This window comes from Lepisosteus oculatus, chromosome 1 (assembly GCF_040954835.1).
Source record: "Lepisosteus oculatus isolate fLepOcu1 chromosome 1, fLepOcu1.hap2, whole genome shotgun sequence".
Classification (NCBI taxonomy): domain Eukaryota; kingdom Metazoa; phylum Chordata; class Actinopteri; order Semionotiformes; family Lepisosteidae; genus Lepisosteus; species Lepisosteus oculatus.
Genome location: NC_090696.1, coordinates 73,818,778 through 73,844,855, shown reverse-complemented (window position 1 = coordinate 73,844,855; position 26,078 = coordinate 73,818,778). Strand labels below are relative to the sequence as shown.

At 35.8% G+C, this 26,078-nt stretch overlaps 1 protein-coding gene across 1 annotated transcript in view; it reads left to right on the top strand.

Moving 5' to 3' along the window:
* Window positions 1-26,078, top strand: part of vegfc (vascular endothelial growth factor c) — a 49,313-nt gene that overhangs the window by 14,051 nt on the left and 9,184 nt on the right. The window contains exons 2-5 of the mRNA XM_015345377.2: window positions 6,865-7,078; window positions 8,923-9,113; window positions 11,600-11,739; window positions 25,222-25,331. Coding sequence (XP_015200863.2) covers window positions 6,865-7,078; window positions 8,923-9,113; window positions 11,600-11,739; window positions 25,222-25,331 — 655 coding nt within the window. The remainder of the gene's footprint in view (window positions 1-6,864; window positions 7,079-8,922; window positions 9,114-11,599; window positions 11,740-25,221; window positions 25,332-26,078) is intronic.

Below are 26,078 nucleotides of genomic sequence, written 5' to 3'. Positions count from 1 at the left end.
TTTAAAATGTTTGACATTTATAATTCTTTGGATTTAAAGAAAACAAAGTAGAATGCCATGTTTTCATATTGTTTTGAACTGTTGTAAAAATAGCAACAGGTAGATTGAGATCATGAAATGTGTGAATTTGTTTATAAAATCATTGCTATTGTTCCTGTTAGGAAACAGATTATAGATATTATTTCAGAAACTGTTCTACACAAAGACATGGAAGAAACTTAACACAATTGTGTTTTTCACAGTTTGTACCAACATTTGGGATTCCTGTAAAAAATAAAATAAACAATATAGTAGAGAAACATAACTTACAATTTTAAGTATGCTTTTCTGAGAACAATTTTCTCACATAAAAATTCAGAACATAAAAATATGAAGTTTATAAAGAACCTCCATTTACTTGCTCTTATATAGCCATTTTTGTAAAAGAAGGTACAGTATCAGCTTTGACAATATGGCTTTGTAGCTTGTTTCAGAAGGATGCTCAGGTTCTCTGAACATTAGTACAACCTAGGAAATCAAATCTGATTGTCAAAAAAATGGAAGCCACATTCTTAGCTAAGATAACTTACGAGTATAAAATGTACTGTACTACAGCCTTTTGTAAATATTATGCAGTGTTTAATGAGCCTTGAACACATGAGTACAATTTGACCTCTCCTTGGGAAAAAAAACAACCTTCCAGCAGATGTCAATAAAAACAAAGCATTGTTGTTGAAGAGTATCAATGTATTTCTGAAGGTAACCATCAAAATATGCAAAACACAGAATATGTATACAATAAAATAGCATTACAGTATAATGATCGCAAAGTATGATATTCACTTGCTTATTTAACAGGGTAAAACAATTGAGATTTTTTTTTTCAGAAAATCTATTAATATGCTGTAGCAGGACATTTATCGGAGCTCTTTGAGCAAAGCGCCTTGCTCAGCTGTTCGAACTCACAATCCACAGCTGCTAAGCAACACTTCTTGCCAAGTTGAACAGAATGTGTAAATGTGAAACCTTGGTTTAACATCTAAAGGAAGGCACCTCCTACAGCACATTTTGTCTGGCTCACCATACTGTGACACAAGTTTTTGGAAATTCTGGTCTAGAGGAAAGAGTGCCACCTACTGGTCCAAGAAAGCTTTTTTAGAGGTCTCCCATCCCAATAGAAACCAGGGCCCAGCTTTGGTTAGCTTCTGAAATATGACCAGATTAGACTGGAAGGCTGTAACACAGCTATGGGAAAAATATAAAAAGGGCAAGCTGTGAATAACAGCTTGGGTGTCCTTGTGTTTACTGAGTTTGCAAAGGGGCTCATCACCCAGTTCTGCCAGGTCTGCAGTGGCTTTTAAAAGGCATTTCAGAACTTCCCGTTTCACAGTTGCCTTGATTTAACTGTTAGTACTGCCTTGTACTGAAAATGTAGGTTGGTCCTGGACTCATCTTCATTCTTTTGACAACACAGAAAGGTCATGATCTTTAAGGCACGTTAGAAAAGATTACAAACAAGAAGAGGCCATTTTATACTTATCACTGTTCTGTAGTTTCACTGCTAATTGAATCTAAAATTTTATCCAGCTGTTTCTTGAAAGAGATTAGAATCTGGGCCACAGATTCCTGACTGGGACGTCTGTTGTCACACACAACTCTGTGTAAGAGTGTTAGCTCTTTCTACTGAGTTTGAAATAGTCCAGTAGGACTATAGCTCTATATCTACTGAGTTTGAAATAGTCCATTAGGTTAACTCTATCTATACTTTGACCAGACCTCTGAAACGACCAGCCCAGGTGTCAAACAGAGACATAAGACAGCCATAGAAGAAATAATGAGTACTTCTAAGTGTTTGTAAAAAAAGAGGAATACGTGAACTGGTGCTATAAAGCCAGGGACAGAAATGTTTTAAAACATGTCTAAGTATCAATGTAACAGTATGAAGGGAGATTATGAAAGCAAAGTAATTAGGTGCAAACTAGATCCCCATGTGAGAGGTGCATGATAGCTTTCTGCCCTCTCTGCATTTTATACTTTATCTGTCTGATATTGCCAATTTAATTGATGGATGTGTTCATTAATGAGTCTAATCTTCCAGGAAGCAAACATAAAAAAGGTTCACTTAACTTAAAGGTTACTTACAAACAGGATGTCTGGGACATCATCACAGACTTTGCATTCTCTGTAGAATTAACTTTTGTCAGAATGTGTTACATTGTTGCAATAAATCAATCAAACAAAATCAAGTAAGCCTCAGAGGTATAATGTGTGTTTTAGATGTTTTGACTTGTAATCTGAAATATAGGGGCTGCATCACATTTAATTTTTTTTCTTTTTTGAACTAATGCACCGTATCACAATATGAATTTATTAATGACCTCTATATAAATGTAATAACTAATATTACTATTTAACATACAGCTTGTATGTGCATAATGGTTAATCAGGAGGTTGACATTACTCGGTTAAGGCTGGTGATTCATTGTAAATAAAAGAGGGGAAAATAAATCCTTCTGAAAGCTTTTACTTGACGTCCTTGGAGATGCATCTTTCAGGTTCTGTCACTGAGGCCGATCAGTCGTGAGGGTAAATGGTCATGTTTCCTGGAATGTTCCATACAGGAGTATCAGTTTTCATCAGCGATCTCTGGCATCCCATGTAGCAGTCTTCATGTTTTCACACTTCGCAAGGAGGCATCCCAAAAGACTTGCACCTTGCATTTTCACACTAAAACTCTTATGTTTAAAGTGAATTCCCAGACCAAGCAAAAACCCTGCTCAGCTTACTAAATAATCATGTTTTTTTCACGTTTTTGAGAAACTAAATCAGGGCTTCCTAAACTCTATTCTTAGGATTGAAGTTATTGTTGTACCCACAGTTCATTCATTTTCTCAATGGATGTCTTAATTCATCAAAATGTTTTGAAATTATATAATTTGCACTGCTTTTTACCCCTTAACAGCTGGTGATTTCACATCACTCATACAATTTTATAACTCAACAATCTCAACCTTGCCTGCGGTTTTAGGACTGAAAGACAGAACAGTTGAAAAAAGTTTAAATGAAGCGAATTGTTAGTTCAATTAAATAAAGGTTCAAGTGAAATGAGTACCAGAAGACACCTCTAGGACTGAGACAAGCAAGCCCTGAACTGAATACAAGGCAGTAGAATGCTGAAGACTGTTAGAAATGAGTCAAGTGTTTTGCAAGTATTGAGTTGGGTTTAATTTTAAGTGTTGCAATGAACACAAAAGCTGAAATACTGTATTTTAAGGAAAAAAATGTGGAATTATTTTACTTCTCTTTCCTTATGTGGTAAAATAAGATGCGTGCACATCTCTGTCTTAAGTAGTTATACAAATTGTGCATTGTTCTATTCATTTTAGTCTGTTTTTTTCTTTTATATCCCGAAACACTATTCTGTTGTTTTTCTTCGACAGAAATGTTCCCTCTCTTTTAAGATAAGGGTTAATTTCTAATAGATTTGCATTTTTTTGTAGAAAACAATGCCTTTTAGCTTTTTGGACATATAAGTAATTTCCATATTTGAGCCACATCAGCTCATTGGGCCTGAGCTCATGTTGGTTTCCATGGCGTTAAGCAAATGGGAGAGCACACGATTTGTTTCACTCGATGAGATGCTGACCCATTACAGGGATTACCTTCCAGCAATGCTCGTCCCCATATACAGTATACTGTTTGCATTACAGCTTAGGAGCATTACAGTCAAGAACTGAATAAAACTAAATAGTCTCATGAAATGATTGCCTTATAAAATCTGTGAGATATCCTTGTGGTCAAATGAAAAATAAGTTTGTTACTCCATGTTTGTGTGCAAGTAGGATCATGGAAGACAAATAGGAACCTTTTTGTGCTCTTGCAAACTAATTACCATGTCTATAATCTCTGACCTTTCCTAAAGGTCACAGGCAAAATCTTCTAACTCCTAACAGAAGTGCAGATAGGGTCATGGTCATGGTTATAGTGCCATTTGTGACCTTTGACCTCATCCAAAGGTCAGATGCAAAACTGTGTTATAACTCCTTAGGGTTAGTCAAAGACATACAAAAAGCCATATTTGCTCAATCATAAATCTTCCCTGTCTGTGAAAAGCAATATGTGTATTTTGGCCACCAACGATCACCGCTTGCAGCTGGAATTGCATTATTGGGCATGTTAGAATTGTAGCCTAATATATTCTCACTGTGAAGTAATTCTTACTTCAGAGACTTAGAAAATCCCATATTGCTTAAATATGTTTAAAATATCTGTATCTGAGTTCAAAAGGCTTGTAAAGATGCAAAAAATGTATCTATTTCAAGGTAATATACAGTAAGTGAAACCAGTATTATCACTGGTCAAAATAAGCATGTATTAATTCTGTTTCTTTTTAAAATTTTGCTTAAAAGATGTCTGTGTTTCTGTGCATGTACTGTATGCAATTATATGTTTAGTAATTCAAGACTTGTTTGCCTAAACTAACCTTGGAGTAATTATTTAGATAATGTTGTATCTTGAGTTCTGTCTGTTTGAATTTTCCATATTCTTGACCAGATCTCAGATTAAACCAGAAATGTATCATCATTATTCCTATTACAAACAGCAAACCAAGTTTCTGGTACTAAGTTTCTGTTTGGTAGCAAAGCAAGAAGCCTTTGGCATGCAGAGGATTCTTAGAAAATATTAGTAATAGTGCAAAATACTATGGTCAAATTAAAAAAGATGTTTCATACTTACTATTCTGAGGTTGAATCTCAACTAATTTTTATGTGTACAAATTAGGAGCAAATTTTAGAGCACAGTAATCAATATTTCTTATTATGTGATGATTGCGTTTCCTTGTCATGATTAGCAATTTTAAATAATTTCTGCAGCCATGTTGCAGAGGTCATGCAGATGTTTTGCATTTCTTATACTGTAGATATTGTTTATAACGGGAAATAGACTTCTAGGCAGCCTTACAAAGCATAACGGGAAATAGACTTCTAGGCAGACTTACAAAACAAGATTAAGTGTGGAAATTAAAGTATAGAGTGTAAGAGCATGCAGTATTCCTTTGAGAAAAAAACCTGAATCACTGGGGCCTTATTCGTTCAGGACCAGCAATAGCATCTGACAAAAGATTCTGAAAATACATGTGTTCTTTGGACAGGCTTTTTAACACATCTATGTGGTGTCAAGTGTTATGTTTGGATTTGTGTTCTTCGAAAAGAGTAAAGACATATGTAATGTAGTCAATGAAATATAAATATAACCCTCACTTCTTGTCTTGGAAAGATGATATTTCATTATCCCTTTGTTCCAGGAGTTTTTGAGTACTACACAGTTGACTGATATGTTCTATAACAAAGATAATGGAACTCAATAGAATGAATGGGATTTTGCATCCACATCTTTTGAGAAAAAGGGCCACATGTACACTCGTAGCTCAACTACAGTATATTCTGAACCGAATGGCACATCGGGACAACTTAAGCTTTTAATAAAGTCATTTCTTAATAAATTAACTTAGTCACCATGTCACTATGTCTGTGGAAAGCAAGAGAAGAGGAACCTGTAGAAAACACCATGCAGCTGGGGTCCCAGTTCAGAACTGAACCCAGGACCCCAGAGCTGTGATATACTGTACAGTATATAGACAGAAAGGCACCTGTGTACCTGTAATCAACAGTATGTCATACTGTATACTGTACAGACACTTTTTGGAACAACAAATATTAACTGTGTATACTGGCTGATTTTATAGAACTAAAAACACCCATATTTATGTACCAAGTCCTCTGATAATTGATAATTTCCAAAATAAAAACATGTCCTAATCCACAATTTCGACATGATATTGTGTTTGTAACAGTTACACCACTCTTTTTGCTGTTTCTGCGTTTATAAAGTGATTTTGCAAAGTCCAAACCCTGACCTTCTTCTGAATGCTTCAGTCCAAATGCTGCGTTGGATTTAATCAGGAGTATTCAGGAGTATCTATAGTTAATGAAGGGAAATGGTTAGATTTGCCTGTACAATTCTCAAAGCTGGGGAACAATTTGAGTTATGTTTTTGATTCTACAGAATAGACTCTGCTTCAGTGTGAACTGCCTTCTTAGTAGTAGTGAAGTTTATCCTACAGTAAACCTAAGATATGATTTTCTTGAAGAATATAGTATTTCAAAAAAAGTAGATTCTATTCCTGTGTTTCTTGAGAGAAAATTGTAATTAACATTTTTTGCCATGTTTGGTGTATGCATTGTTTTTTTTCTGAAGTCAATAGACCTGAATATAAACTGGGACTTATGACTGTCTCACATTTTTTCCTGTTATTAAAAAGTGCCTGAATAACTTTTTTCGGGATGGTGTTTCAAACAAAAATACTTCTTTGATGTGAAGAAATGTAAATATTATTATATTGCGAATAAAGCTCGTTTTTTCAGTGGGTTTTCAAGAAGCAGTGCTCCTCAACTCTACACACAGTGAACAGCTCAGAGAGAAAACAAAGAGCATAATGCACAAAGCACTGTGTCTTTAGACACAGATGAACAAACGCTACACTAGCAGTGCTGCTATTCCAACAATGAGACTGTGCATGGGTGACCCTTTTTGTAGACCTCTCAGCAGGGAGGGGGCATGGTGGGTTCTTTCTGGCAGGAGCTGAATGCCAAAACTCCTGCGATGTGAGAAAAATCCTTTTTCCATAAAGAAGAGCCCCTTTCCCCATCTTGTACACTTCAGAACCTGTACAACCCAGCTCCGTAACCTCTATGTTCAAATGTGAGTCAAGTTACAAGGTCTAGATGTACAACTGCTAATATACTGTACGATACGTTACAAAAGATTTAAGGCTGCTGTATTTCTTCTGAACTAATCTTCTGTGTTTTCTTCTGTTTTCATTAGGACCATGCCACACCAGATCTAGAAGAGCGTTTGCGGTCTGTGTCCAGCGTTGATGAGCTCATGAAAATAGTCTATCCAAATTACTGGACTATGTTAAAATGTCAGTCAAAACGAGGAGGGCGTATGCATTTCAGAGATCAAGGTGCCTCTGACTCAAGAACAGAGGAGCCCTTGATATTTGCTGCAGCATTTTATAACTTTGAAATTTTAAAAAGTAAGTTGTTGTGAAAGGTAATTTCATGCTGTGCATCTAAAGAGAATCTTCAATTTTTAATTTTTGTAAATGCCAGTGCGTCCAGGTATCCTCAAGGGTACAGTGGGTGCAGCTTTCTGTGGGGTGCATGCATTGCATTTTGTGTGCTTTCTGATCAAGTCTTGATGTTACTCATTTATCCCTTGAGTAATATAGGACAGTTATAAATTAAAATTGTTCACCTGTTTAAACTAATAATATTGTTCTTTCCAGCAAAAGAAACCATACATGGGACATAGACCCATCGTGACGTTATAAGCTGTAATACTGTGATGTTACCATTGTACACCTCAATCATTTACAAGCAATTTAATTCAAGTTATCGCCTTGCCTGGGCATGGTCAGGTGAAACAGTCATAGTTGTGTCCAATCCTTGCCATAATGATGGTTGTTGTGTTTCATTGATTGCTCATTGTTATGATCATAGTTTGAATCTGACCCAAGGCAGTGGCAGTCCACGCTCTGATCAGCTTCTGCTTAAGGTCCACTAGGTTTGAGGACTGTGTACAATGAACGTCAACCTCACAATCAGTGATGCCTCGGAGATGTCCAATGCATTTGAAAATCGGATTCACCAGATTTTCTTATTTCAATTTTCTGATACAGGAAAGCCCTTTGGCCCAATTCAATCTGGTTTGGACACTTCTTGGTAAAACCATTGAATCTGGATACGTCTAAAAGCAAGTTGCATTTCTTAATCATGCATCACACTCAAAACAGTATGGATTTTAACCTTACAAGGCCTAGGGTGTGTCCATGATATACGTTGAGATTCCTTGAAGTCATTGGAAAGACGTGTCATTCTCACGAAATGTCTGAGGCAGATCTTGTTACTCTTGACAATCCATTGGTCCGTGTTTCTCTTATCTTTATGAACAGTTGTATTATTATGTGCATCGAAAAGTCTTGCAACTTTTAAAATTGTTGCTTCTATGGCTGTTGAAGGGTTGTTTCTGCTCAGCTTCAGACAGCCATAGCATTGCAGGTCTCCTTTAAGTCATAGAACCTAGGCAAACTGAACAGAAGATAACACAAACTCAACAGAGTATTTCAAGATCTCTGAAAATGTAAAATCTTTGGAAAATGTTTTATCCCTGTTACATGTACTTACAGGTACTATAGAAACTATTTAACAATGTACTGTAAAATATGTTGTTGTCTGTGTCTCCTTCTGTGGTTTCTTTTGCTGAAAATTGAGTAGCACAAAAAATACAATTATTTTTATGTGGTCTGTACCCAAAGATAATTCCATATATTTATTATAATTCATATTATAATTATAATTCCTGTGCTGTGGTTAAATTTACACTTGGATAACGAGATAACGACTGCAAACAATTAATTCACATGTTTGAAGGTTCCACCACTGCATATTGTTCTTAAGGAATGTCAAGTAATTATTGTTTTCTTAAAAAAATCAAGTTTAATAAACTTATTCCTGCTCTGTAAAATATTTATTGAGTTGTCTATACGATGCTGATATTATTAACAATAAACATTAGACTCTTGTAAATTAATATTTTCTTATATATACATACTGTACACAGAACAATGTTCAAAGCTTTTTGTTCAAGAGGAAACTTTGCTCCTGGTTTTCTAAAAGCAGCTAGAAAACTCAATGGCTCAAATTTTGCACAACGCAGAGTGGATTCTTTTTTTTCCCTGAAAACTGTAGTTCGGAAATAACCGGGTTCCGTCTGTAGGAAGTAAAAAGGGGAGCAAAATTTGACACTTGAGCCACAAGCTTTGAAAGTCTTCCTGATCGTCCCTTTCTGCTGTCTCATCTCTCAACGTGCATTTAACAGGTATTGAATCTGAGTGGAGAAAGACCCTGTGCATGCCACGAGAAGTTTGTTTAGATGTGGGAAAAGAGTTTGGGGCTGCAACAAACACCTTCTATAAACCACCCTGCGTGTCTGTCTACAGATGTGGGGGCTGCTGCAACGGTGAGGAGTATCAGTGCAGGAACCTTAGTACTTCTTACATCAGCAAAACAGTAAGTTCCTTTGCAAGTGTTTCGTTTGGAAGGATCAAGACGTACAGTACCACAGTCCACAAGGCGGATAGATGCTTTTTGACATCTTTTAAGGATTTAAATGAGCAATAAAAAAAATATTGTTCTGTGTTGCGTCTTGTAAGTTGTCTTATGATTAACTGCATGTTTTGTGATTGGAATCACGCAGGTGAAACTTCCTGTGGTGTCTTGCTTGACCTAAGTGAACTCAGTTTTTCCACCCTGTTGAGAGTGAACGTCCAAGCAGTTAACAGAGCTGTACAATTATTTTAATCAAGTCATAGTTAACTATCCTAAAAATAGAGCCATATGGCACAAACAGTAGTAATTATACAAATACATATCCTGGAAAGAAGTGGAAGTAGCAGACATGATAAATTGTTCATTTCTGTTTTAGATCAAATCAGACAACATCTTAAGCTCATTAGGTAGGAAGTAGAAGTATATTTCCTCCTTCTGGTAGATAGTCTACTTAAAATATTCCATGTGGTGGTCTATGAGCCAGACACAAACAAAACAACAGGCTCATTTACCTAAACAAAACATCACAAATGTAAGTCTGTGTACTCATAAGAGGAAAACTTTCACTAGCTCCCCCAGTGTTAGTGTAGCTAGTCTTACACTAGAATGGAAACCGTTTATGTTATTGAGCCTGACGGAGATTTGTAAATGCAGTCAGTTTATATTGCAAGTCAGATATCCCATATTGCCCTGATTTCAGTCTCATTGGCTGTAGACATTCAATGGGGCATGCACTATGTCAGAGCTGTGTCCATATACACATTTTATAGACCAACATCTCAATTCCCTGACTCACAAGAAGAGTGTATGTGAAGTGAAGCTAAAGTTGAAACAGCAGAACTCAGTACTGCCACTGGCTCTACTTGGTCCTAGTGCTTCACACATTTTAAGTACCTTTATAGGCTGTTTTATCTTCTGTAATATGAAAAATATATCAAAACGTAGTACTTGTTTAAAATGTTACTTCTATTCACGTTTAAAGATTGTGCTATCTTGGCAGAACATAGCAATAGTATGAAACAAAGACACCTTGTGTGCACGTTTTGTAAGAAAATCATTTTCCTGACAAATATGAGCATTCCTTTAGTATGCTGGATGTTTAAGCATAAAATAAAAATAACAGAAAAGATCATGAAATGTAAATAGTTTTCAAGATGAGTAGAATGGAAATAATCCAAAGAGAACTTCCTCTCAAGCATCCGGACAGACAAATGTTTGTAAAACTGCAAAACAGTTGCCTGGACAACTATCCTAGTAAACCGGGCAAACAGAAATTCACTTAAAACAATAATTCTGCAGAAACCCGTGCCAGTTTGAACGGCCTGCAAGATGAGTAGACGGGGGCCTTCTGGTTTTCAGAAAATGTGAATTTGGAAATTCATGTTTGGAAAACCCTAACGAGGTTATTTTTAACAATTCATCAGAAGCAAAGGAGGTCTGTCTTAGAATTCTGTGCTTGTTTCATGCCATGCAGTAAATACCTTTAATCCTGCCTTTAATTTGTCTACAGTATATTGTTACCCTTGTGAGTCCCTTTTGTGTGTGTCCTACAGTATGCACACTTTGTTATGCCTTGTCTACAAACATCTAAATGTCAGTTTAGGAAAGAGGTATGAAGGAGTTATAACACCTACAATATTTTCTTTCAAAACTAGTGAATTCAGTTCAAGTGTTTATGTTATAGATTAGAAAATCATATGTGTTTCATACGTAAATGTTCATAAATTAGCCTGTGAAGGGGAAGAGTACCTCCCTGTTAGTTAGGTGGTGTCAGTTCCTAGGTCAAGTTGTAATGTCAGATCATCTCGTTGTAGCTAGATCCCTATCACGTAAAGAGATATGGTTTTAATATTTATAGCAGGCCCAGCGAAAGAATGCCAAGTTTTTGAGGTTGTAGAGCTCTGTTGTTGTGCCAAATGTTTGAGTGCTTTGGTGTGAAGCTGGGAAAGGGTCAACGGGATTTTTTTTTCAATTACCGCAAGGATCAGAAAATGATGTTGCAGTACTTTTAAGTACAGTAACTTCTGTAGGAAAAGACAGATGAACGTACTTCCAGTTGAAAGTTATAAAGACAATCTACATACTTAAAGCAACATTCAGATTCTATAAAATAAATTACAATCCATGTATGCACTAAATTTAATAATTTAGTGGAGAATTAGGTGGTGACTAGCTATAGTATTCATTAATATCCATTATGTCTGCTTATTTTTTATTGAAATTGGCTTGTGGTCACCTACAGTACATTCAGATTATTAGTTGCATGTTTAAGCCTGGTGTTAATAACTTCCATTACTATACACAAGCTGAATTGCGTTAAACAACACAGACAAAAAGAAAAGGAAACTTTTCTTTTGCAACATGACAACAGTTTTGTTTCTTAAAAAAATAAGATGATCATTTAAACATCTACTTTTACTGATCTTATTCTTTTTTTTCCCTTGTAGCTATTTGAAATTACCATACCACTGTCTCAAGAACCAAAACCAGTGACAATCAGCTTTGCCAACCATACCTTGTGCCGCTGCTTGTCAAAACTGGATGTTTTCAGACAAGTCCATTCAATCATTAGGCGGTCTCTACCAGAGTAAGTGTCAAGTTTTTAGTGCCACTTTTATGCATTCCTGTAAATAAACACATTGTATATTGTTATGTTTTCTATAGCAGATAGTATAGTTTGCAGTATCCATCTTTGTTTTAGTGGTTATATTAGTAAAACCTTTTAGGTGGATTCTTAATTAAACATTAACGAGGAAAATTATTATTTAAATTAGACATCTCTTGAAGTAAAACTGATATCGTCTGTTGCAGTTCAGATGACTCATGTACATAATCAGTCATGTCCTTTTTCTCCTTTAATGACATTCTGTTGGACTTTCACAAATTCAATCATTTGTATTATTTGGTGTTTTCATTGTCACATTATTGTGGGTTTATAATTTATTCTTTCTGACAATCTTCCTTAATTGTTTTACAGGTTTGAGGTTAGTCCAGTAAATATTTGGATGCTTAAGTACTGTCTGTAGATGATTTTTTCATATGCACTTCAGAGTCTTTAAATATTTATGGGAAAGAAGCATATGCAAATCATAAAATATTTTAATTTAAACAGAGTAAGACGTGTTTATCAGATTTACGTCACTTATTTATCCAAAATAAGGCTTTTTTAGTGATGAGTAGGTTAGTTTCTTAAACATTTATTAAAGAAAATATTTGGACCAGTAAAAATCCTCCACATCAAACAATTCAGAGAGGCTACAGTGTATTAATTCTGAATTCTAGAATTACATTCTTCAATACCTTTAATATGATAATTGGCTTAGGCTACAATAAGGATTAATTCATTTTTGTTTCATTTTATATTTTCATTTAGATAAAGTTAAGTTGCATCAAGCATCTTGTAGTTACATGGTTAATATTCAAAATTACTTTTTATTAAAACTTGACACATCTGACAGCTATAGAAATTAGCAAGACGGTATTTTGTGACATCAGTTCTTAGAATTTGCTTTATAGCATTTGATCTGTATCATGCTTTCATGTGGTCAGGCTAATATTAAACTTAATTCCGCACAAGAATAATATTTTGGGTTGTTTAAGTGTGGGTGTTTTGTGTTCTTTCTTCTCTCCACTGTTTGGAATTAACCTCTGCTTGTTCCTTTACAGTCCGCACAGTGATATATCCATTGGCTCTGTTCGTAAAGTTGTAGAGTTAAAATCCATAGCAACTAGATTATGAATAGAATGCTCCTGCACATACTGTATGTCAAAACTGAGTGGATTGTTCTATTCATGCCCGAACAAACACTTTTGATGAATCAGCCTGAATCACGAAAAGAGCTCCGCAGTACTCCGTTTAGAAACATGTGCTTTTTTCTTCACTGCTGTGCTCAGTTATGTGTTCAATTATGCTGTTTCCTTAAGGTTTTCTGTTTCTATTGTTATACGCCCAACCCCCACATGAGAGTTGCGTGCCATACCCAGTTGTAAGAAAATCGCTTTCCATCTTAGATTTTCCATGGTATTGTGTGTATTTGTCATCCCATTGCTGGTTATGAAGCTGAATGTGTACTTTGGATGGAGCAGTTTGCTTTGTGCCATTTTCAGTTTACAGTAGCACTTACTTCCTCAGGAGGATATATCGTTTCACTTTAGGTAATTTAGTGTGAACACTTATAGTGAACTTCCTGTTACTCCGTTGTTATAGGATATGATAATAGAGGAAATATCTGCCAAGATTCTAATGGACTTTCCATCTTGGATACAGCTAAACAGAATAAAATGCACTGTATTCGAGGAGTTTCAGAAAAAAGGCACTTTTTGAGTGGTGGTTTTTAGAAGTTTTCATGAGAATACACTGATTTCAATTTGCCTAATCTTTTCACTTGGAATGCTACTTACGAATGCCAAAACAAAAGGAAGTTAGTTTATAAATTATTGAGCTAATTATTCATTTAAGTTTTAAAGAAGGGTAATAATTCTGAAAAACAATTATAGTAATATTGAACTATTAACTTTGGTCTTTGTAACAACAGGGTCATAGAGTATGTAACATAAGAACTTTTCTCACCACAACATTATGTTTTTTTTGTTACATTTAAAACCAGGATTTTTGTTAATGAAAACAATGTGCTTGTGAGTTTTACTTGGAGAAACTTCTTCAGAAACACAGGCATAGATGAATGGAAAGAGACTTAGGAAAGATATGCAAGTCTGTTGAAATCCAAAGTTCTTGTTTTATCCTATAATTGTAAAAGATTATATATACCAAGAAGTAACCCCTTTACTGCAAGTATGCATGTACAGTATGTTTTTTAGAAAAACTTAGTATATGGGCCTTGAGTATTGATTACACTTTGTCATTTTGTTAACTGATCATTCATGACTGACCACGATACAGCTGAATGACTTTAATGTTGAATTATGCTTTTGAGCCATTCGTTTGATGAAAGCTGGACTAAGTCAGTGCTCAGTGTTCACCATTAGTGGTATTCACAGCCATCAATTTTTAAGCCATCAAGATGTTACATTTCAGTCAAATGCAGTCCTTCAATAACAGGCCATCGTGCTCTGGGAGATCACGAGTCCCCTTGGCAACTCACCGAGATCAACATGCTTCATCTTCATGATCAGTTTAGCATTGCAGCATTGCAGGTTTCACTGCATCAGACATGTCAGGCATCGGCAGTGCAGATGTAAAGAGGTGGCTAAATATTCATCATTTGCAGAACACCACATGACTTGGTGCTCGCTAATGGCTAATGATACAACAGGATGAACTGGTCAGAGCAGCAGCCCAGTTTCTCTTAATTACTGAATCAAGTTTTTATAGAGACATCTTGATGGATGTCAGTGTGTGTGGCACAGGCATGAAGAATGATACAGAAATGATTGTGTACAGATAACAGACGGGGAGACCCATGAGCAGTGACCTAGACAGCCTGTTTAGTTGCTGCACAGCACCAGCCGTAGTGATTACATGATAACCTGACTGCATGGCACTACTTTGATCAGGTCCTGGGACCTCATTTTCTGCCCAGACTCCAAGCCTATTTCAATGTGACAGCATTGCAGCAGGACAAGCTTTGTCCTCGGTCTGCCAGGGTATCTCTTTTGTGAGAAGAGAATGTGACCAGTTAACCTTTGGATACCCCATTGAACATTTGTGGAGTAAGATGGGATGGTGTGTGACATCTAGGGCTCTGAGACAAGTGAACAGGCACATACTTGTCCAGGCGTTATAGGAGGAATGGGACGTAAACTCACTGAACAGCATATGCAATCTGTTGCAAATCATGCGTCACAGGTGAACAGCGTACAGTATATTGCTTCTACTAGCAATACACTACTAGCAACACACTCAACCAAGTCTTAATAGAACCTTTATTGGTAATTCTTGAGACAGTTATTAGCATATTGAATTTATGGAGTTTCTGTTCAATATAATGGCATCTGTTAGAAAAAAAGATTTTGGCACTTTTTTTGTAATAACTTCTCAGTTGTTTTATAGTTGTGGGTGATTTACTGTAGTTTCTCCAAAATGCCTAGTACTAGTAGTAAATTAGTTCAGATTATTTATTTATACAAATATGATTACTTTGAGTTGGCCACAAATCTTACAATTATAATTGGCATGAAACACCTGGTGCTGTAAGTGGACATTTACAGTATATTTATGTATTGCTTATTTTGGCCTTGCTATAAACATACAGTATTTAAGATTTAAGATTAAATGAAAGTAAAGGAAAGCACAATAAAATATGGTGTATCTTGAAGGTGTATCTGTACAAGGAAATGCTGGTGATTTAATTATTTGGGGTTATTGGAATTATCTGTGGAACTTACTGACCAGTTGTTGCATAAGATTTTTATTCTTGGTACAACCTTCATGACACTTTCCAACAGTAAATTATATCTAGGATTTAATAGAAATATTGTGGTTTTCTGCTGCACCACTACAGTATGTTTGCTAAACCAAACCATGGTAACCATGGTGAAAGTGTGAAAAGCTTAATAAATTTGCCACCTCGTAAGTAGAGGTTTCAAGTCTTCTATAAACAAACATGCACATGCAAACATTCAGTTCAGCTCTCTAACCTCGGGGTTGTCACTGTATATGGCGATATGACAACACATTCTACACCATTTGCAAATAATAATAAATTATGCAGATAGAATCTGGCATTAGAAATGAATTCTTTTTTTTAATTTGATGATGTTTATATGTAGTATCTCCCAGGAAACTTGTTCATAGTGTAAATATTTCCATTTTTTTTGGATAGCCACGTTTCTTAGCAAAAATGTAGGCTGTCAGAATGATTTGCAACAACAAAAGGTTTGGGGAAATGTATTCCCAGTGAGCCTTCACATATTGTGGCCATGCATAAGAAAAAGCAGATGTTCTTCAAATGAGATGATAGTATTTACTTTTTTTTTGCTTAGCTAAGCATGATAAAGATCATATTGTTACACTTTTACAAACTATGTGACTGTACAACAGATATCGATTCTTTTTTTAAATTCCTCTAGTACCTCTTTTACTACACTACGATGCCTTTACAGCATGCTGTAATGTTAGCATTCTTTCTTAAGTACATCTCAACACCATCATTTCCTGTCTGTGAGTGCACTCTGAGGCCACCTTAATCCAAAAAATAATAACTCATTCACAAGGAGCCTTTGTTGACAGATGGCCAATACATGAGATGTTGTTTTAGCAGTTTTAAAAGAGTGATGCTGGTCCCTTTTTCGTCACTTGATTACTTTCTTTTTTTTACCATATTAAATGATACTGTGTGTTGCTGGCAACTCCCTTTACCAATGTTTCCAGCTAAAGACTAGTCCTCACAAAAGGATGATTGAATAAAAATAAAGAGCAGGCCCATTCAGCCATATTATTGTTATTATTATTATTATTATTATTATTATTGTTGTTGTTGTTGTTGTTGTTGTTGTTGTTGTTGTTATGCTATTTCAATGCAGTAGCCTTAATTTACCCTCTGGTTTTCGTCCATTAAATAATAACACAAAAAGATACCCGCATTTCAAATTAAATTGACAGTATATTTTAACCCATGACCTTGTCCATTACAGAACATTTCTTCACGCCTTGAACTTGCATGGGAAAGTGAACAAGACTCAAAATAAAAATAAAAAAAAATGAAAAAGATGTGAAGGACAAATGGCATTCAAGACCACTTTCACACTAAACAAGGCCAGTGGTGGAGGCAGGCGTGGTGCAAAGTTTAACAAAGAGACAACAGCAGGACATGCAGCACGGAGCTGAACTAGAAAAAAACATTCTTTATTTATTGAATGGAAGCAGTCTCCTTTCATTGATACTTTCATTTCAATTTCAAGTCCAATATTCTAGTTTAAAAAGAATCAGGTTCCATTCAAAATTCACCGGAGCTGTGTTTGAGCTGGAAACTGCAAGTTTTAAGTTTCATCTGTTACCTAAAGTGACATTATTCACGGATGTTTGCCATTAGGCAGCGGAACATAGGAGACAGTGCCAGTGAAATTAAACGCAAGCAGAGGGCCCATCTTTATTCCAGCAGCCAGAAAGCCCAGCTCAAAGCTCAAAGATTTAAGAATATGCAAAGTATTGCAAGGTATTTTTACAGCAGCTACTAAGTTGTTTAGCAGGGCTTCAGTCAGGCACTGCAGTGGAAATCCGTTAAATTGTACAGACCTCTAAACCTCTAAAACTGGTTGCAATTTAAAAATATTTTATGGACGTTTCTAGTTATCTTCCTGTTTGTTTCCGTTTCATTGCTAAAAACATTTTAGTTTTATGAAACTGTAAACAAGAACATTACAATTAAAATTAATAATTGAGTTTAAACAATTTTTTCCTGACACCCGGGTTGTCTAAGTTTACATTTGTGTTTAATGGTACAGTATGTGAGGTGGCAGTACATACATTATATGTATTTTTGTTACACAGGGTAATCAGGAGGTAGTCGAAACAGTTGTAAACAGTTGTAAACAATGCAAGAAACATCATAGTCACCAGGAATGTGCTACATCTTTTTAAATTTGTGAGAATACGATAATTGAAAAGAAAATTAACAAGCTTATATTCAGCTTCTTGAAGCATTATTGTGAATTTTAGTATTTAGGTGCACTAGTATAACTTTACATCTTGTTCCAACAAAGTCAGAAACTGTCTCTGAACACAGACTAAATAAAAATACTTTATTTGTGACTTCACTAGCTTCAGACATATGATTACAGGATGATAGTCATGGATACTATATACATAGTTGTGGAATATTGTGTAAAGCAAATCTCTTGTGTTAAGTACAGATTGTTACCAGTTTTGGGGCATGGTTTATAAAAATATATAATATTATTATAAATGTATTATATATTATAATACATGCTTGGTATATTGGTAAATTTTGGAAAATGTATTATAATACAATTAAAAATTTAACTCTTCAGTGTACTCTGCCCCAGTTAAGATTATTTTCTCTTATTTATGTTTGAAAGAGAAGACAGAGGCACATGGTAAAATAAGTAAAACTTTCACTTACTACATATTATAGTAACATTGCTACTACACAGAAATTGTGTTTGACCTAAAAGAGTGAATATCAAACTTTTTCCCTGTAAAGCAGAACCGTGGTCCATGGAGTCTTCCCCTATAATTACCGTTTCTAGCATATACAGTACTTGAGACTTTTCATCCTAAAGGATCCCTAACCTCTTTACATACTGTATTGTAGGACATTACCTTGGTGATACATGGCAGTCAGAAGGTTCCAGCTGCAGATCAGGCAGAGAAGTGAGAAACCGATTGAATTGAGGAGGAATAAATTAATCCCAAAGGGAAATTTAGCTGAGATAACAGGGTTAAAACCCCTGCCTTCTTAAAAAATAATAACACAGGGTCTTGTAGTGACCAAGTAGTCCGAATCTTGGTTTAATGTCTCATTTGAAGGATGGCTTTTTTGCTCCATTACCATACTAGGGATTTGGTCTGGAAGTTTAGTCCAGAGGGAAAAGAGATGGTTATTTGCCAAGCCACTGACAAAAGCTACCTGGTTCTCCTTGGAGGTCTCCCTTCCCATCCATAAGCAGGCCTTGTTCCTGAGAACTGAAAATAAGCATTCAGAATATTCTTTTTCTCGTTTCTTTACTCAATTGCTTGCTTTAGAAAAGGGGAAAATGTAATACTGATGTAGAGAATGAATTCAATATTATTGTGAGTCACAAATCATAGCACAAAGATTATTGTTGGTCTTAGAAAAAAATAATGTGCAATGCACTTGGAGTAATAAAACTGTTTATACTCTTGGCAACATCCATTTGATTTTTTTGCTGTAGAAGAACTGATCTTTAAAACACTTCTTGTGATGTAATGATCACTTTTGACTCTTGAAAAGGAGATTTCTGGGACTGTGTGGATGTCTGTTTCTAATAAGCAGCTTGGTCAGGTGACTGTTATGGAAAAAAAGTCTTTATTTCTGTAATCTAAGGTTGCTGCTAACTAACTAAGGTTAACTAAGGTTGCTGCTGGAAGAGGTGTTAGTGGGGCCAGCAGGGGGCGCTCACCCTGTGGTCCACGTGGGTCCTAATGCCCCAGTATAGTGATGGGGACACTATACTGTAAACAGGTGCCGTCCTTCAGATGAGATGTAAAACCGAGGTCCTGACTCTCTGTGGTCATTAAAAATCCCAGGGCGTTTCTCGAAAAGAGTAGGGGCGTAACCCCGGCGTCCTGGCCAAATTTCCCATTGGCCCTTACCAATCATGGCCTCCTAACAATCCCCCTCTATGAATTGGCTTCATTACTCTCCTCCCCACTGATAGCTGATGTGTGGTGAGCGTTCTGGCGCACTATGGCTGCCGTCGCATCATCCAGGTGGATGCTGCACATTGGTGGTGGTGGAGGGGAGACCCCATTACCTGTAAAGCGCTTTGAGTGGAGTGTCCAGAAAAGCGCTATATAAGTGTAAGCAATTATTATTATTATTATTATTATTAATCTTACATACCTGCTTTCCGTTTCTATAATGTAACCTTGCACCCCATTCCCTTGAGTTCTATCCAATTTTGCATAATGTATTCCAATGTAACTGTGAGTCTATGACACTGCAGGTAATTCATGACTGAGGTCCCCAATACTGCTGCTCTAAACTGGGAAAGTTGCTGCAGGTAGATAGGGTGATCCCTATTTGGTTTCCAAATGAAGACAAGTTGAGGTTTAATATTCCCAATTTTTATAGTGCAGAGAGTTCAACATGAGCTGTCTTTCCTCTACAATATTAAAAAGATATTTAATTTTACCCTTATGAGAAGAATATTTCACTGTATACGATATCTAAAGGAAGCAGAACAGCTAAAAATGTCTCATACTGTATATTTATTTGGGGACTATAGTCAGAAACATGGAATTTTGGAACAATGCTCAATATGTAAAGCTCATTTCACATAGCCTGCACCACAAGCTTAAAATACTCCTAAAATACAGAGTACAATAAATATTCCATTAGATGCATTTATGTTGCAAATTATGAAATAGTTCAAATTAAAAAAAGATTTTTTTAAATCGTTTGGTGTTCAGCTCTTGAAAACCTAAAAGGGCTTTTATTTCTTTGTTGTACAGTATGTAACAGGTCTCAGTGTGTAACACAAGAGAATCCACTCTTCCTCGCTAGTAAATTGGTTTCACTTACTGTACATTAAACTTTTGAATTGTGAGGCATCTCCTTCCATCTCCTTTTTGATGCTGTTTTTTACAAACCAGTCCCAATATGGATAGACTTGTGATCTCCTTGCGCCTCTTGGAGAAGATAAAAAGTACTTCCTTTTTGTTGAAAGCACTGCTATATATGCTACTTGCCTGTGGCTACAGTCCTACAAATATTAATTTACCGTTCAGGGTAACTACAGGTTCAATTCAAACACACTTTTCTTATGGAGGGAAAATATAAAAACAGATAATAAACTCCACAACACAAAAGCTTTTGCACTGATAGAAGGTGACATTGGAATTCAGTCGGTGTCATTTGTTTACGCCTGCAGTCAATCATCATAAATACATTTGCTCTTGAATGTGAGAAATTTGAGGGAGTTTTTGAATTTGACGGAAATGCCTTTGCTGAATTTGGTTTAAACCTGAAAGAGGGGATATCACAGGTCGAGCCTGAGCCAGAGCACATCTGGAGCTATGTTGAATTTAATTGGCAAAAAAGCTGTTCATGGAATAGTAATGCATCAGAATAACTTAAGGCAGAGAAAGTTAATCACAAACTTACTTCTCCTTATTTGATGTTCATATATTCTGAAATAGCTGTCAATTTATGATTTTTAGACATATTGCCTACTGTGAACAACTGGGTTTCATACACAATGTGTTGATTGCCCAGATAGTTTAATAAAACTAAGCACTGGATTGTTATTTGGTATTTTTATGTGATGTGTAATAATTGGATTTTGTGATACAAAGCTGAAACTCTACCCAAGCGAAACAGTTAGATGTGGTAGTTGTCACTTCCCCCTCTACAGTATTTGTAGAGTTTCCTCAGTCGACTTGTTTTCTTTTCACAAATTCTTGTGGCCAATGTCACATTCAGAAATATCAAAACTACACCGAAGCTGCCATGCGTCAGGACTGGGGTTTTGGACTCTAAAAGCAGCTGCCGAAGCAGTTCCTTGCAGGTGTGGTGAGTGAAGTTCCCCTCGCCCCTTCCATATTTGAACCCGGGCCCTCATGGGCTCCTTGCATGAACAAGTGCCACTGCCTAAGCAGTGGATAACACCACCATGCCAAAAGACCAGGTGTGCTGCTATGGAAAAGAATTGAGAGCTGGGTGACGACACTTCTGTAAAGTGGTCAGCACACAGCCCTGTTATAAAATGGAAAATTTGAATAAATGCTGCTTTTGACTTTCAAGATGTTTCAGAAAAATACACTACACTGAAGATAATGTCCTCAATTTTCACGTAGAATAAAAGGCACATTTTCTGCAAATAGTGGTGTTTTCATTTTATATCATTTTGATATATTTATCGTTTTTTTAAGAGGTCTGTTCCTGAATGTCAGTGTCTATTGTCTATATTTCTTTTACTTCCAGGGTTGGAAAAAACAATGATTTGATACTTTACCTACCAGCTCATACAATTATGCTGTCAGAAATGTGATGAGAATCTTTGACTTCAGTAGTACTAATCATTCAGTTTCTATAAGTGTGCTGCAAATCTGTAAAAAAGAACTGATGATAAAGGAAACTTTAACTATTTTTTCTTTCCTTCTGTACAACAGATGGAATTATATTTTAGTTTTGTTCTAATACACAGTAGCATTCTCTTCTGATTTGGTCATGTACATGCAAGTTTTGGTCTGAGGATACATTGCTACAGTTAATTTGAATATTGATATACTGTAACATCATAGTTTCGTACCCTCCGGTCAGATTTTGTGTGTTGTGAAAGCACTACATTTACTTGGTGGTGTCATTTTTGTTTAATAGAGCAGCAACAGAAGCATAGATTGAAGCTTGGAGTATGGAAAAAGATAAAGATTTTTTCTCTGTGAAATCACATAATTGTATACAATGGAAAGTTTTTGTTCCAGCAAATCTCAGAACCCTTTAAAAGAAAAGTTTTGTTAAATTTTAAAATGTGCAATTCTGGCATGGTTTCTGTTTATATTTACTGTAAGATATTTAGTAAGGTAGTGAGGATACAAATGGAAAAGGAATTATTTTTTTGCAGTAGGTAATTATCTGATAATAACAGCTTTGTCTTTAATTGTATTTTCTTCAGCCAGAAAAGGAAAGTCTTTGTATCCTACACAAAGTATATAATGTCATCACTGTGAATTCATTTGTTATCTCCAAAAAGTCAAAGGCTTTACCGTAGATGTTCACGGTCAACATAGGCCATGCTATCACATGACTAGATCTAACTGAATATAACTAGTTTTTAATCCCAGGTAATACGACGCAGGATATACTGTATAAACAATTCTTAGCACATTAGCTTATGTTCAGACAACTTAGAGCATGCTTAAAATATGTAAACATTTTATCTTGTGTAAGTGTTCTACAGTCTGAAATGGTGTTAAAACTTGCTCATCCATCGTCTGAATCAAGTATTCTCTACTTAAAAAGGATTTTTTTTGGCTTTGTATGAGGACACATAGATCATGTTTCACAAAAAACATAGTCCCACGATTAATTGTATACTCCCATGCACATACATTAGTTATTGAAATGTTTATTTGAAATATATCTTATTTTTAGAGAACATAAGAAGGTTTACAAATAAGATGGGCCTTTCAGATAATCTAGTTTAGCAGGTTTTTCAGTAGCAATTTTATATAGAGAATATGAAAGAAGCCAGATTCAACAACATCACTGGGCAGATTCTTCTGGATTCCTATAGTCATTTGTGTAAAGATGTGAATATAATTTGTACTCAGTTTTAAATAAACTTCTCCATAGTTTTCTGGTTTGTGTGTCACTGTTCATGTTTCCTTTTATAACTTGTTAATTGTCCAAGTGTCTCCAAAGATCTTTGTTACCGTTTTCCTAACAAAGAAGAACATCTAGGGTTCTCTAGGATATAAACTTGTAACCTTTCTCATAGTGAATTTGAGGTCAACATCCTGTTTATTGGGGAATCACGTTTCTAGGGGACAGGTCTCACAACCTTTTCTGGGATCCACAATCAATCTCAAATCCCAGATATTGACAAAACTTTACCCAAACACACTGGACAAAAACCAGCCTGTTCAGTAAGACCAAATGTTGCATTTGCTTTTGGAATTAGTTTATTGTTATACTGTAGGTGTTTTTTAACCCGATATGGCAGGGTCATTCTATGCCAAATCAAGCGAAATTGAGGAGAATCTCTGCCCTGAGATTTTGAGATTTTTTTAGTTATAATTCAGTACATCAGTGAAATACTCATTACAACAAGATGAGACATTGAGAAAAAAGGGATAGTGAACTTAATATTTGAATTCTTGGCGTTAACTCCCTGGCTTAAGAAATTAACAATCTAGGATACAAGGACATGACTGCCAAACCTCCCCTCACTTGTGAGGAATGAGCTAGCAAGGCTGCTACAGGGGTGAAGATGGGGTAGAGGGTGGGATGCAAGATAAGATTTGCACAAAGGGGGTGCACAGCATGAGAGTATTCATATGTAAGAGCAGGAGTACAAGATTACAATTTGATCTCCTCCTGAACTTCTGTTTAACAGCTCCATTTTGTGTAGTGGAAAATAGAGGTCACATTCAGTATGAGCAAAGGCCAATTAAGCTATATATTTAAGTTTATATAATGAGAATAAGCTTTGCTAAGATACACACTTTTAAGAAGGGAGGGTAGTCATTCTGGTAGTGCATCTCATTTTGAAGTGGTTTTGAAGATCTAAAGAACATATACTGTACAGTAGTAGTACTATGTATGCTTCTATGTACAGTATAAGAGCCACGTACAGTAGGTCTTTTGTAGAATTCATGCAAAATAGATACTAACACTGTGTAACTGTGGACGTGAAATTCAATTCCTGCTTCACTTTCTGTACACAGCTCTGTCTTTTGCCTGCCTATTTTACTGTTTGATTTAATGACCCCACCAAAGGGCTTTAAGATAAAAGTATCGGAAATTGCTCTCTCTGATGGGCTATATTTAAGTGAATTGTGAGAAACAAGTGAATTGATGGGTTTATTGATTTGGAGGACTTTTGGCAAAATAATTGACTAGCTAGTCTGATCCATCACACTTAAATAAGTGTACAAATATGTAATTTATATTGTTTTGGGATATGTTGGAAAATACTAGCAAATGCTTTGATTTTAAACCCAAGAAAAACCATAAAATGTGTAGATTTTAAAATAATAAAATATGTATTGAGCTTAAATGCAATTTTTGTTATAAAGCATTAGAGATACTGATGACTTAATTATTCTTTGCTGCTGCCGTTATGAAGGATAGGGGTCAGCAGATAGTTTATGTCAGGGGCGTCATTTTATAAAACAGCTGTGCTAAAACCACCCCCTCTACTGAAACATTTCCTGGGGTGTATGGACATTACCCTCAGTTACATTATTTATATTAAATATTTATTTCACTGACACCTTTAGACAAAGCCTTACTTGGAAGGACAAAAGTAGCGTCTCACCTGGGATTCGAACCCAGGGTTTGAAGGGATTCCAAGTCGGGGAGGGGGATTCTACTGGGTATCAAAATTGCCTGAGTGGGTGGAGAGTCAAACTTCTAAACTTGGGGTCCCATTTTCACTTACCTCTATGATTGTATGAGGCAATTGGAGCACCCCTCTGAAAGGCCTGGAAGGAGCAGGCTCTAATGAAATGACACCCCCCAAAACGATGGAAGTATAACGTCTTGCAATGTCATGCCAAGGAGATTTTCTTTCACAGAAAACTCATGTGTCTTCCAAAGCTGTAGCAGTGGCTTGATCTGTGAAGATGGCTCTGATTTTAAAATTCATTTATAAAAACGTCACGAAAGGAAAGCAAAGGTGACCTTTCTCCCTCACCTGATTTACGATTAAGCTCTAAACTATTTTATCTTTTCCCTCACAGATGTCACGCTACAAACAAAACGTGTCCAAAGAATCACATTTGGAACAATAACATATGCAGATGCGTGATACAACATGACTTCAGTTTTCCTTCGCAATACTCAGGACCTCGTAAGTGTCTTTAAGTTTCTCCTCAAAATATACTTGTTCTTCAAGTAAGTTCTGAAGTCTTTTCATTTACATATTACAGTAAGGTTACTTTGCTGTGTTAAGAAAAATAATCTGTACGTGCTCGAAAGATTAGAAGGTTTATTGTTGAGTAAAAATATAAATAGGTAACGTACTGTACTGGTTGCTTAACTTCCATTTAGTTCATGTGGGTTGCTTTCAAAAGAGATATTGTTTTCAGGAGGAAAGTCCACCTGTTAAACCAGCAAAAGTAATCTCGCTCTTTTACGAAGTAATTCTCAGTTTTATGTGCTGTCAGATCACATTACATGCATTATTTTCAGATCTTCTTAAACGCTTTCGGTGTATAAATAATGATTGTTTTCGTACATTTTCAGTTGAAAATACATTTTCTAGATAACGTATGTCAGAAAATAATATAAATAGACTGTTGAAATATGCCCCAACTGTGTGGAAAAAAACTGCTGAAAATAGTAATGCAATCAAGGAGGGAAAGGGAAACTTCTTGTCTAACAAATGAGTACAAAACTAGAAGAGAAAACAAGAAAGGTAAAAAACATTACAAAGGGAATCATGGGTAATTACAGTGCAGACTATGACAACCAGTAGAGCTAAATATTGTTTTTTCAATATAGGAAATATAGGACTAAATTACACTTCAAGTGATGTTGAACTGAAACCTGCTAAAAGTAATGGAAGTGTTTTGACTACTTAGGCCTTCAATAGGAC